This window comes from Penaeus chinensis, chromosome 24 (genome assembly GCF_019202785.1).
Source record: "Penaeus chinensis breed Huanghai No. 1 chromosome 24, ASM1920278v2, whole genome shotgun sequence".
Classification (NCBI taxonomy): Eukaryota; Metazoa; Arthropoda; class Malacostraca; order Decapoda; family Penaeidae; genus Penaeus; species Penaeus chinensis.
Window position 1 is genome coordinate 24,342,014 of NC_061842.1, and position 12,500 is coordinate 24,354,513.

General features: G+C 35.5%; 1 protein-coding gene across 1 annotated transcript in view; it reads right to left on the minus strand.

Annotated features, from left to right (window-relative positions):
• LOC125037898 (cytoskeleton-associated protein 5-like) overlaps nucleotides 1–12,500 on the minus strand; it is a 34,280-nt gene that overhangs the window by 12,560 nt on the left and 9,220 nt on the right. Inside the window, exons 9-27 of the mRNA XM_047631136.1 lie at nucleotides 12,342–12,500; nucleotides 11,580–11,760; nucleotides 10,845–10,957; nucleotides 10,557–10,749; nucleotides 10,166–10,359; nucleotides 9,807–9,958; nucleotides 9,406–9,624; nucleotides 9,045–9,228; nucleotides 8,442–8,633; nucleotides 8,094–8,330; nucleotides 7,806–7,968; nucleotides 7,209–7,378; nucleotides 6,585–6,803; nucleotides 4,933–5,190; nucleotides 2,896–3,099; nucleotides 2,630–2,765; nucleotides 2,294–2,487; nucleotides 1,134–1,369; nucleotides 216–794 (exon numbers count right to left, since the gene is read on the minus strand). The exon at nucleotides 12,342–12,500 is cut by the window's right edge and continues 36 nt beyond it. Of these exons, the coding sequence (XP_047487092.1) occupies nucleotides 216–794; nucleotides 1,134–1,369; nucleotides 2,294–2,487; nucleotides 2,630–2,765; nucleotides 2,896–3,099; nucleotides 4,933–5,190; nucleotides 6,585–6,803; nucleotides 7,209–7,378; nucleotides 7,806–7,968; nucleotides 8,094–8,330; nucleotides 8,442–8,633; nucleotides 9,045–9,228; nucleotides 9,406–9,624; nucleotides 9,807–9,958; nucleotides 10,166–10,359; nucleotides 10,557–10,749; nucleotides 10,845–10,957; nucleotides 11,580–11,760; nucleotides 12,342–12,500 (3,983 nt within the window). The remainder of the gene's footprint in view (nucleotides 1–215; nucleotides 795–1,133; nucleotides 1,370–2,293; nucleotides 2,488–2,629; nucleotides 2,766–2,895; nucleotides 3,100–4,932; nucleotides 5,191–6,584; nucleotides 6,804–7,208; nucleotides 7,379–7,805; nucleotides 7,969–8,093; nucleotides 8,331–8,441; nucleotides 8,634–9,044; nucleotides 9,229–9,405; nucleotides 9,625–9,806; nucleotides 9,959–10,165; nucleotides 10,360–10,556; nucleotides 10,750–10,844; nucleotides 10,958–11,579; nucleotides 11,761–12,341) is intronic.

Sequence of the window (12,500 nt, forward strand, 5' to 3'; positions counted from 1 at the left end):
GGAGTTCTGTAATATGTTATCACTGTCTCACATGTAAACTTTTCATAAAAAAATTTGTCCCTATTTATAATTACTAATCAGTCTATGTAAAAAATAAAATTAAATCATCACACTCGGCATCTCAAACCACTAAGTAACCCAGTGTATTTTTAGGGCTTTACTGCTGTTCACAAAAAAAGTAAAATACTGTTTTATAACACTGCATTCATTATAGCAATCCAATAAAAAGGATATAATGGTCAACCACACAATTAATGAAAACAAAAGTGTTAGCCTTAAAAAGGGAGTGAGGGAGATCAGAAGCCCAAATCAGAAATCCACTCTGTGCTTGCCCAGAGAAGTGAGGTGAAGTGACAGTTCTGGTGAGAAGAGGAGGCATGTCAGGAGAAAGAGGAGGCAGTGTATGAGAGGCTCCCTTGCGTGTAGAGGATTTCTCTTCCATCTGATTGTCTTCATCAGGTTCACCCAGAACAAAGGAGAGTGAACGGGAAATGCGTCTTGCATGTTCCAGGGTCACCGTGCTAACTGGTCTTGTTCGCAAGGGAGGCAGTGGCCAATCTCCATTCAGCCGGCTACTCGTAGACTTGTTTGGACGCTTGTTGACCATCATATTGGAACCAGGGTTGTTTATGCTGCCCATACTTATGTTGCTCATGCTACTGAGGCTGCTTATGCTACTCATTGCTGCAGCTGATGCATAGCGAGGTGGCTTGTGGTGCACAAGGGGTGACCAATTTAGATCTTCCTGGCTTCTATCTACTGACTCTAGACTCCAGCTGGGATCCCTCTGCATTCTTCAGTATTATTGTTCAAATAACATTAATGAATGCTAACCATCTTTAAAGCAATCAAATAAATAAAAGAAAGAAAGAAAAGAAAAGCATCGGACACTAATATTGGTTCCAATAAATTTGAGAATATCAATGGTTGATAGAAATATAAAGAACTTTTGTCCCTCCTTAACAAGGACACTACCACTATATCACCAACTTTATGGATTGAATATGAAAATCTCAATCATTCATATCCAGCCATAACATTTGATCAAAGGATGAAAGCAGTGGCCAGTATTATAAATATAAATATAAATATAAATATAAATATAAATATAAAAAAAAAGCAAACAAACAAACCTCTTCAGAAGACTGCTCTGTTCTCCTCCTGTTGCTCCATCAGCACCTTCTCTCTCTCTCGTAATCACTGGTGCTGGCTGAGCTGGTGTTGGGATGACCCGATTAGCTCGGCCACTCGCTCCACCACTTCTGACAGTGGGCACTTCTGGTTCGACAGGTGGCTTCTTAATAACTGGTCTGTTCTTGGCAGCACGTTTGATGCGCTCTTCAAGTAAGCTCATATCTTTGTCTGACAGCTAGAGGGAAGATATATGTACATATAAACATATAAATATAATATGCATGTCAAAGTAACAATTCCTTATTCATTTATTAATAGATTATCAAGAAAAAGTCTAATAATGATAATAATGATATTAAAAAAAGAGAAACACCTGGGAAAAGAAAGAAAGAACAATTAATCAAAAATAAAAATAATAAACAAATAAATACTAATAAATACACACACACGTATACATATGTGTGTGTATATATCATATATATAAATACACACACACACACACATTTATATACAAAGATAAATACATACATGCATACATATATATGCACATACATACATATTTATACTCATGAATACATATATAAACAAATACATATACATGTATACACACACACACACACACATATATACATACACACATTTATATACAAAGATAAATACATACATACATACATATGCACATACATACATATTTATACACATACATACACACATATATAAACAAACACACATATACATGTATATACATATACATAAACATATACATACATATGCACATACATACATATTTATACACACACACATATATAAACAAACACATATACATGTATAAATATACACACACACACACACACACAAATACACACGCACACACATAAATACACACGCACACACATAAATACACACGCACACACATAAATACACACGCACACACATAAATACACACGCACACACATAAATACACACACACACATAAATACACACACACACAACACACACACACATTAATACACACACACACACACACACACATAAATACACACACACACACACACACACACAAAATATCTAGTAAGATTATGCAGGCTATCAGAGCATACTATAGAACATGTAAATACTACACAGACATATATCAGCCCTTACAAAGACTTTAACTTACATTTCCAACAAGTTTGAAAACCTTTTCACCTTCACGGAAATACACCTGCACCAGGGCATTGAGAGCAGCATTTCTGACGGAGTTATCTCGATCAGCAATTTGTTTGGCTATTTCTTTCAGTGCTACACCAGGAGATGGTTGACATACTGACATTCCATACACTTCTATCAAGTTGCCCATGGCCTCTAAGCATTCTGTAAGTTAAAAGCCAAAATAAGACATCTTTTAGACAGCTAATTTTATATCCACAAAACACTAAGGTTTTTGTGAGAAATAATAAATGTGTAGCAGAAAAAGCAATACAGAAAAGAATTATTAGTCTTTCACTTTGCTCACCTGCTCTCTGCCTTGCATTCTTTGCTTTAAGACCATCCATCATGTATGGAGACACTTTGCTAGCTGGGTATATGTTGCAAATCAATTTAGCAATATTTCTGGCAGGTCCTCTAATAGCATCCTTAGGGTCACCAAACTGTAACAAAAACGGCATTACTATCTACAAGGATAAAGAGAAAGGAAGAAATAAAAAAAGTATTTTTCTTTCCCTCCCTATGATGTTATTTTTTTTCATGTCCTGGCATAAAATAATAGAACTTACAAACCTTGGTAACTAAGAAAGGCAGGAAAGAATAAGCTTCAAGGTCAAGGAGGTGATAGCCTTCTTCAGACACGCACTGGAACACCTGCTGCAGGTAATCCATCGCCTTCATGATCACCGATGGGTTAGTGTCGAAGAACCGGATAGTTAACCACTTCAATACCAAATCCAGATTGGCGATACAAGCTGGGAGGTTTGAGTTGAGGTCCTGGTTGAAGAATAAAATCAATTAATCAGAACTCAAAAGTTTTTAAGCTAAACTTCCACACTGGATTAAACATATTCATTGAAGCTTAATTATCATTTCTTTAAAGGTTATTCCCATCTGTTTAAAAACTGAAGTAGAGATAAGCACAGAAAGCTTAAAATACACATATATATTTATTTTTTGTTGCTGTAAAAAGCCAACCAGCCCCCCCTACCTTATCAAAACACTGGGCATCATGCCACCCCACCTAATATAAAAGAATTACCTACAGAGAAGGTTCATTGTTTACATATATTTCATAAATTCAAATTTCTTCTTACTGAATTTATAATGATCTTTACATTATAACAATAACCATACTAGTGTACTATACAATTTAACTCACTCCAGGGTGACATACAATTACACTACACTAGATACCCCTCACATTAGGACAACATCCCATCACATCATGAAAGGTCAAATCTAAATTATGAGCACTAAACAGCTGTTCCCTTGTCTGGTCATAACTGTGGAGCAAATCTGTTTTCCGAGTTCTATTTTTTTCTCTGACACCGTGCACATCAGATTGTGAGTAAGTTAACTCATTGGTCGCAGATAGCATAAAATGCATAGCATGTCCATTGTATTATAGGTTTTTAACCCCTTCCCGACGGGTCACGCCTATAAGCGTGATAACAAACCGCTCGAAATGTGGCATGCGGCTGCCCGTTGCGGCAACGCGCCAAAGCGCTCCGAGACAGTGATTTGGCTTGATGTACTGAACTCACTCGCTCAAAGTCGGCGCGCTGCCGCCGTTCACCAGAGCGTAGAGTTTTTTTTAATTTTCTATACCCGACACCATTGGGTTAATAATGTAAAAATCATAATGTTAATAATAATACTATCAGTGTTGATATTAACTGTATCAGAAAAGGAAAAAGAAAGGAGGAATTGGAAAATCAGGGGAGGCCACTAGTGCCTACTGACTGACTTGGTACCTGAGAATATTAACCTGTATGTTAATATTCAAAATTAGACAATCACTTCTATTAAGTGCAAATACAAAATATGCACCAACCAAGCCGACAGGGAAAATGCTGTGCTCATTTTTATTTCTTGTGAACTGTGTCTGCAAATAGGTGGCTCTGCTAGTGCTTAGCCACAAAGGATTCAAATAATAGACCTTGTGACAGTAACTAATTTCACCTTTCCTTGAATTTGTGGGAAAAACATTATTTTTGCTAATGCTATGAATATCAATTATATTTTTTTTTATTATAGACATTATAATTCCTATAATGTTATAAACATTAGTAACAGCAAAATAAGATAATGAAAAATATTTTATTACATTAAGGAAAAGGGTAAATGGGCAAGACAGGCAGCACCTGTAATTGGCTCATTGGTGACTTAATACAATGTAGCCATCTATGTGTAATTAATAAAGTAAACTCACAGTGGGCATGGCATGTATGTACATGCCATGCCCACTCCAAGTTGTGTGCACTATACATTTATTCTCCTGTTTGGCACTGGACTACAAACATTGAGTTGTTATTACTCCCTGAAAACAGGCTTGAAGTCTGCTTTTAAACTCATCTCCTACAAAATTGACATGCCGCAGCTAAAACCATACAGAGTACAGTAAATTTATATTTACTATGCTTATGCTATTTCACTGAAGCAGCTAGCAGAATATGTATTGGTAAGGTATAGGGAAAATCCACTGTCATTAGATAACTAATCAAACCACTTGTAACAATCGCAAAAGCACTTTTTAAAACAATGTCATCCCAAACTAGAATACTGATTTACAAATACATATACAACAAAAAATAAAAACATATATACCTCATTCAAAGCATCAATAGCCTTGATATGAAATTTGAAATCCTGATGGAACATGTTTGACATCAGCTGTCTGTTAAGTCCGGCTGCAGTCATCTGATCCTTCAACTGGGTGATGAACTCCTGCCGAGGGGCTGTGAAGTCCCAGCGCAGGACCCTAAGCCTCTGCTCATCTGAAGCACGTTGCTGCTTTAGGTTATTCACCTGGAGGAGTGGTGATGTGTCGACCTCTTCCTGGTCTTTGCGGCTTGATCCAGAACCCTAAAAATGTGTGAAATTTTAAGTGACTTTATAACATGCAACATTTACAACCTTGTGTGCTACTTTTTAACATTTCATTACCACTTTCATCTACTATTCCTTATAAGTTTGCACAATTTCTTTAATCATTATCAAAAATGTATTTCCTTTGCATAGTAACAATGGTAACAAGACCAGAGAGAGTGCAAACCACATTTCATATGATTTTATCATGTTCTTAATTAGCCATATGCATTAAAATGAAGGTTTTCATTTTAAATACAAAATTATAACTACAATTTGAAAGGAAGCTCCAACTATAAATAAGTAAGTTTACTGTTGTTCCTGATGTACGCAAGGAAACCTAGTCAGACTAATATGTATGTCAATCATAATTCTTTGTCAACATGCAATTGCCAGTGCCCAGTAATTACTAAATATTCATATAGGTTTCCTTCCTCAGACTTGAAAGCCAACTGAAGACAAGTTCAACTTTCACCATTGATTGCATGAGTGAAAACAAAATTATAATAAATATTCAATAAAGGACTTTAGGTAAAAAAATCAAACAAAATATCTAAGAAGTCTTAAGTACAAATTTAAAAAGTTTGAAATTAGAGGGGGATACTAATACCAAAAAATGGGAAATTATGTGTATAATGACGACTGCAAAAAGTCCTCCTATAGCTTTTCATGCTATCTGAGAACCCTAAATTACTCAAAGCATACAACTTTTTCAAGGTCATTCTTCAATATTTTCTTTTGTATAAAACTACTAACTACAAGTGTTTCATTTTGTATAAGAGTTTCCACTGACAAAACAAACAACTGAATGCAGTATTCTTTCCTTACACAGGTGCATCAGTTTTCATCAACTGGTGTTTTGGTGCAGGATAAGGAACAATTAAACAAAAGACAGACATGATGCACTTCATGCTGGTTTTAAAAAATTCTCAAGCACAATGAAACTTCAAAAAAATAAGATTTGAGCACTTGTGGCATGGCTTATTAATTTTTGGAAATGAGAATATACATATTATAGTATGGCATGTTAGATTTTTTATTCATTTATCTACTAATCATATTCAATTTCATATCTACTCCTGATTTTGTACCATCACATTTTCTGTACATGTATATGGTAGTCATGCAATTATCATATTCCTTATTAGCTTTAAATCCATTATCCAGCATATTCAGTTCAACAATAAGAACACGGGATCTTCTTTTCTCTTTAATAATTTCATGCTGTACCTGAAGAACTGTATAATACATACCCAATACCGCTCATACTGTGAAGTAATTAATTACAATTACATAATGATTGGGCGTGGAAAGGAAAATGCTGTAAGCTACTATAATGAGCAACCTTCTATATTCCAATCTATTAACTATTAAACACTAAATATACTCACAGTGCGTGTTGCTGATGGAGCCCTCAGACCCTTTTTAACTCCTGCAGCAGCTCCCCTGCCTGCAGCTGGAGCACTTGCCTGAGGCCTTTCTGCAACGGCTCCTGCAGCCCCTCGACCAGTTCCTCCACCAGCAGCTGCCTTTGGCTTAGGCTGAGGCTTAGCTGGGAGGTTGGGTTTAGCCTTCTCTAAAGCTTGCATCACAGTGTTCTTTGATGAAGGCTGGGAAAGTGGAGTAAGTCCAATAATTCCTTTTATCTCTCTTGAACCATTTGTGACAATAAATAAGACCGAAAGAAAGACCGAAAGAAAGAAAGAAAGAAAGAAAGAAAGAAAGACAAAGAAAAAAGAAAAAGAAAAAGAAAAAAGAAAGACAGAAAAAAGGAAAGAAAGAAAGAAAAACTCCCTATTACATACCTATTATTATTGGGGAGTAAAAAATAAAACAAAATAAAATAATCTATACATATAAGTTACAAATCTCATATAGCCATCCCTAATGAATCATATACTACCTCCTTGAAACTACATAAATATTTCTGATGAATTAATATTCAAAAGCACACAGCATTGGAAAATAACCCAGTATGCAAAAGGGAATTCAGACAAAACAGAAGATAATCTTACCTTGACTTTATTGGTATGTTTCACCATTCCATCATATCCCAAATGTATCATGAATGGCAGAACAGCCTCATTAGCACCTTTCCGGACATCAGCATTACGATCTTCCAGGGCCATGAAGAGGTACTGTGTACATGCGTGTAACTCTTCTTTGTTGACAGATTTTGGGGTTGCTGTAACAGGAAGGTAGTTTCATATCATTGTCAATAGCTATGTGACACAAGTAAGTACTATTTACATTCATAAAGGGAATATGACTTTGAAGGTATAATAACCAAAATAAATAAATAAAATAATAATAACAATAATAATAATAGTAATAATAATGATGATACAAATATAAAAAAAGAAGAATAACAACAATAATAATAATAACCATAAAACTCAAAATAGGAAAAGCTATAATAACCATAAAATTCAAAATAAGAAAAACTATAATAACCATAAAATTCAAAACAATAACAAAAGCACGGACAAAAATAACAATGAATACTATCATGGTAACAATAGCAAATAAAATACCATAATAATCAAAATCTAATTCATTATCTTGAAAAGTATCTTTCCAACATCTCAGAACAAAGGGGTTAATGGACTCACCATCTTTTAGTTTCTCTGCCATCCACAAGAACAGCTCGGACTTGAGGAAGGGAGAGCCTGACTTCAAGGCATCAGAAAATATTTCACCATCAACTGTTTCTTTCAGGCCTGTTTGCTCCACCCATGAGTTAAGAGTGCTCAAGGCCTGCTGACGAATATTTTGCTGTTTGGGAGAGCAAGAAATCAGTGAAAGGCATAAGATAAATGTTGTAGAAACTTAAACCTAAATAAGCAGTGCCTACATGTAAACAAAAACCTAACTCATTCCAAGAGGTAAATTCAACTGACCTTGCTGTCTCCGAGAGCAGCTAACATTCCTGGCACAATGTTCCTTGTATGAGGCTTGCAATTTGGTCCAAGGGCAGCAGAGAGAGATGCAGTTAATCTCAGTGCTTCCAGAGCTAAATTTTTGTTAGTATCCATCATTCGAGCACACAGAGCAGAAGGGAGTTCACTAATGTCACCCTTAATGAATTTGGCCTCTGAGATAATGCTGGAAACCTTCTGTAGAGCTTCATTTCTGACCTACAGAAATAAGAAAAGATTATTGAATATCACCAAACACGGAGAATTTTCAATATTACATGTACACTTAAACCATTTTAACCTCTAAAGCAAGAAAATACTAATATTTACCTTCCAATTTTTATCAGATAAATCTGTAAAAAGGGAGGATGTTAGCTGATCACTGATATTAGTTCGGGGTACAAGATCTTGAACGTTGATGACAGCTGGACCCGAATCAACATCATCAGCATCATCATCATTTTCTGTACTGCTGCCCCGGTTAAGGCCTCTCGTAGGAGCCGGAGGACTTGTGCCATTCATCTGCAGTATAAATGTCAAATTAATAAGATTATACAAATATATGTGAGCAAACAAGCACCAAAAACAAATCATATATATATATATATATATATATATATATATATATATATATATATATATATATATATATATATATATATATATATAATATATATATACGTATACATATACATATATATATATATATATATATATATATATATATATATATATATATTTCTCCTTTTAAAATATCAGGGATAAATAATCCTAAAAGCTTTACTAAGTCCTTTCTCATCTATTATTCTTCTTTATACATACAATTCTGTGAAGTCCTCATCCACACACATCAATTCGTTTATACATTAGCTCAATTCCTTTCATCGTTCATTCTTTCTCAGGCACTAATCTGAATTATGTCCTGTGACCTACCTTCTCAAATTCTGAATCAATCTGCTGCAGAAGTGCTGGCTTCTCATCCTCAAAGAAGACCCTAAGTGTAGCTCCCATGTAAAGGTATATAGTACCACACAGGGAGATTCCTGCTGTTCTCACACCAGGGTTGGTATGTGCTAAGGCCTTCTTAATGTCGCCAATAAGAGCTTTTGGTTGTAGTCTGGAATGTTGAAAAAGTAAAAACGACAATTTAAACATTTAAATAAACTTAAGATACCATAATGATTCACACCTAACTTAACAGAAATTCTATAGCAGACCAGAAAATAAACATCTCTCCAACACAATGCCATCAAACATCTCTAAATATATAATGGCTTTGTTCATGGTAGCTTACACAAATCCGAAGTCTGTGATGGCATCTGATAACCACTTCAGTGCCATTTCCTGAATCTTTGGACTCTTCTGTTCAAAGGCTCTGGTCATGACCTCAGGCCCAACCCACTGCAGCTTGGCAGCCTCTGCTATGGTCATCAGAACCTCTCCACACAAAGAACCATTCTTTGGATCACCAAGTTTCTCGACAAGGTCTTGGATGCACACTTCTCCAGAGCGTCTAATATAGCAAGATAAAAGAAATTTATTAAATAATAGAACATTTCACATTATAAAAAAAGTTGATGTAAAGAACTCCATTCAAAATACAAACAACCCCTTTAATTCCCTTATCAAATTCCTCTACCATAAATCTATTCAGTATAAATATTATACACATCAAATAGTTCAAGAAGTTATTACCGTGTAAAGTCTGAGTTCTCAGCAAGGGTTTTGAGAGCTTCTAGTCTGAGTTTGAGAACCTGGAAATTGTTGTCCTTGAAGCCTGGCTTTTGTGCCAGAACTCTTACTAATGCCTGGCATGGGATTTCACTCCGGTCAAGTGTCTGGATAGTCTGGTACACAAAAAATATCTTATTAGATGAAGGTTTTTTCCGAAGGGAAGGCTCATTATGTCAACAAATTTTAAACATAAAAAAGGATAAAAAATGCACAGTATTATATTAAATAAATAAATAATGATTAATAATAATAAAATGAAAAGGAAGAATAACCTAAATCAAATACAAAAATCAGCCATATCCTCTTCAGAAAATACTTACATTACCAAAGGTTTCAACAGCAGCCAATCTGGTCTTCCAATTGGCATCTGTAACTCCACTGACAACATCCTCAGGCAAGACTTCACTTGCTTTCTCAACAGCATCTTCTATTGAAAGTTCTGCTTCTGTACATTCCTCTAGGACTCCTCCACCTCCTGCTCCACCACCACCTCCTCCGCCTCCTCCTTTTAAACCTGGTATTGAGAAGAATATATCTAGAGTAAAAATAATAGTTTCTCCTCTTCCTTTACTTCTCTTAATACAGCTGGCTGAGCAAAATCTGTTTATAATTACCCTCAGAAGCTAATCAATAAGAAATCTTCAAGTACAATATATTTGTTTTAGGTTTGTGCAATCCAAGAAAGCCGGCAGAGATTTGCCGTCTCCTTACGTTTTTTTCCTTTGGCTGGCCCTGCTGAGGCTCCGGGTTTGACGCCAGCTTTCACCACTTTCCTCGGGGGAGCTGTAGTTGAAGGGGGAGGCTCAGCAGCCGGTGGAGGTGCCTCTTTCTTTGGTGCTGGTTTCTTTGCCTTGGGGGCCGAGATTTTGACCTTCAGCTCGGCCTTTTCAGCTGCTTCTTTAATCTGTAACAGGACAAAATTTTGGAGTTAGGATTGGATGAAGTCATGACAGAATTATTTCTGAATATGAATCTTATTTTAGTACATCTATGCCTTACCTTCTGCATCTTAAGGTTATCCACTTCTCCAACGAATATCATCAACTGCTTCTCACCAACAACTTTCAACATTACACCAAGAGCCATTGCTGAATTATCACGGACAGTTGGATCTGCAATTGCAAATAGTTATATACTGTTATAAAAAAAATAAGTATACTCCTACTAATAGAAGGCCACATGAAAAAAAAAAGAAAGAAAAAAAAAAAGAAAGAAAGAAAATTAGATATTACATCACAAACAATGCAATTAATATTTAGCATGAAACTATAATTCATCCTAACCCAGTGTCAATATGAGTGTCATGGTCAATAATGGACATCCACTCTGGGACTTCACACAGTCAGAAACTCATGGGGAAAAATGGGAAATAAGAAACATGGGAATTTTTTTCTCCCCTACCTCCATGACTTTTGCTATAGCATAGACCAGTTGCCAATAAATGAGGCTAAGAAGTGATTTTAAGCCTACTGTAGCTATGCAATCGCTACAGCAATGGGCAAACAGCCAAACGACAGCTTAAAGCGCAGAACTTAGAATGGGCTTAGGAGCCCCATCATGAATGTATAGAAGGTCACACTGGCAAGGGGTTAAGGTAAATCAATGATGAAAAAGAAAATATACCTCCCATTTTTATGACTGGAAGCAACATTTTCAGAACTATCTTATAATAAATGTATATTCATTTTAAAAACAAATTTTACAATAAAACCTAAATAATCTCTTTTACATTACCTGATTCATTGAGTGTTTTTACAAGATCTGCAACATATACTTTCAACAGCTTCTTATTAAAAACTGTTGGAGTGCAGTAACAAAATGCACGGGACAAGAAGGCTGCAGTCTCTGCCTTCACTTGAGGATTCTTATTTGCCAAAGCACCACTAACAGTCTCTTGGATAGCTTCAATATTAGTCTGTCAATAAAAAATATGGATTAAAGTTAATAATCAATAATAGATTTCTCTGAAATGTGTGCATATACATTATACATATCTATTACTCCACATTAACATAATACTAACAAGACAACTTTACAATCCCGCTTACCCATATGTGACAAAATTGTTACATGATGTCCCATTAAATACCAGAATAACAGCATGACATGCTATGATGCAAAAGAAATACACATGGTGACAATGTTTGAAAATCAACCAATTCCAGGTATTCTGACTAGATATTCTATGTCAACAAATTTATATAATATAAAAACCTCTAGTAACCGCTCTGAAAATTCACTTGCCGTTTTTCTTAGCAAATACTGACTTGAAAATACAAGACCAAAACTGATGGTCTTGCATATCTGAACCTTTGAAATTCTATAACACAGACTTAAAAAACAGTTCTAAAGCAGACAGATATTTTCAATTCAGATTTATATATCCTAAAGCTTGAATATTTTTCATCCCTGCCATTAGCATAGATAAAGCTTTATCAAATAACATATCAACAACACCTAGCATGATAAGCACAAATGATGCTAAAGGTAACTTACTGCCTGGAAAACTGCATCAATAGCATCCCTCAGAGCTGCGACAACGTTGACCTTTTTCTCCTTGAATTTCTCTAAAATGGTTTCTGTGAAGGATAAGGCAAAAGGCGAAAACTTCTTCTTCAAACCCTTGGCCAATCCTGTCAAGCACTGGGCAGCCAC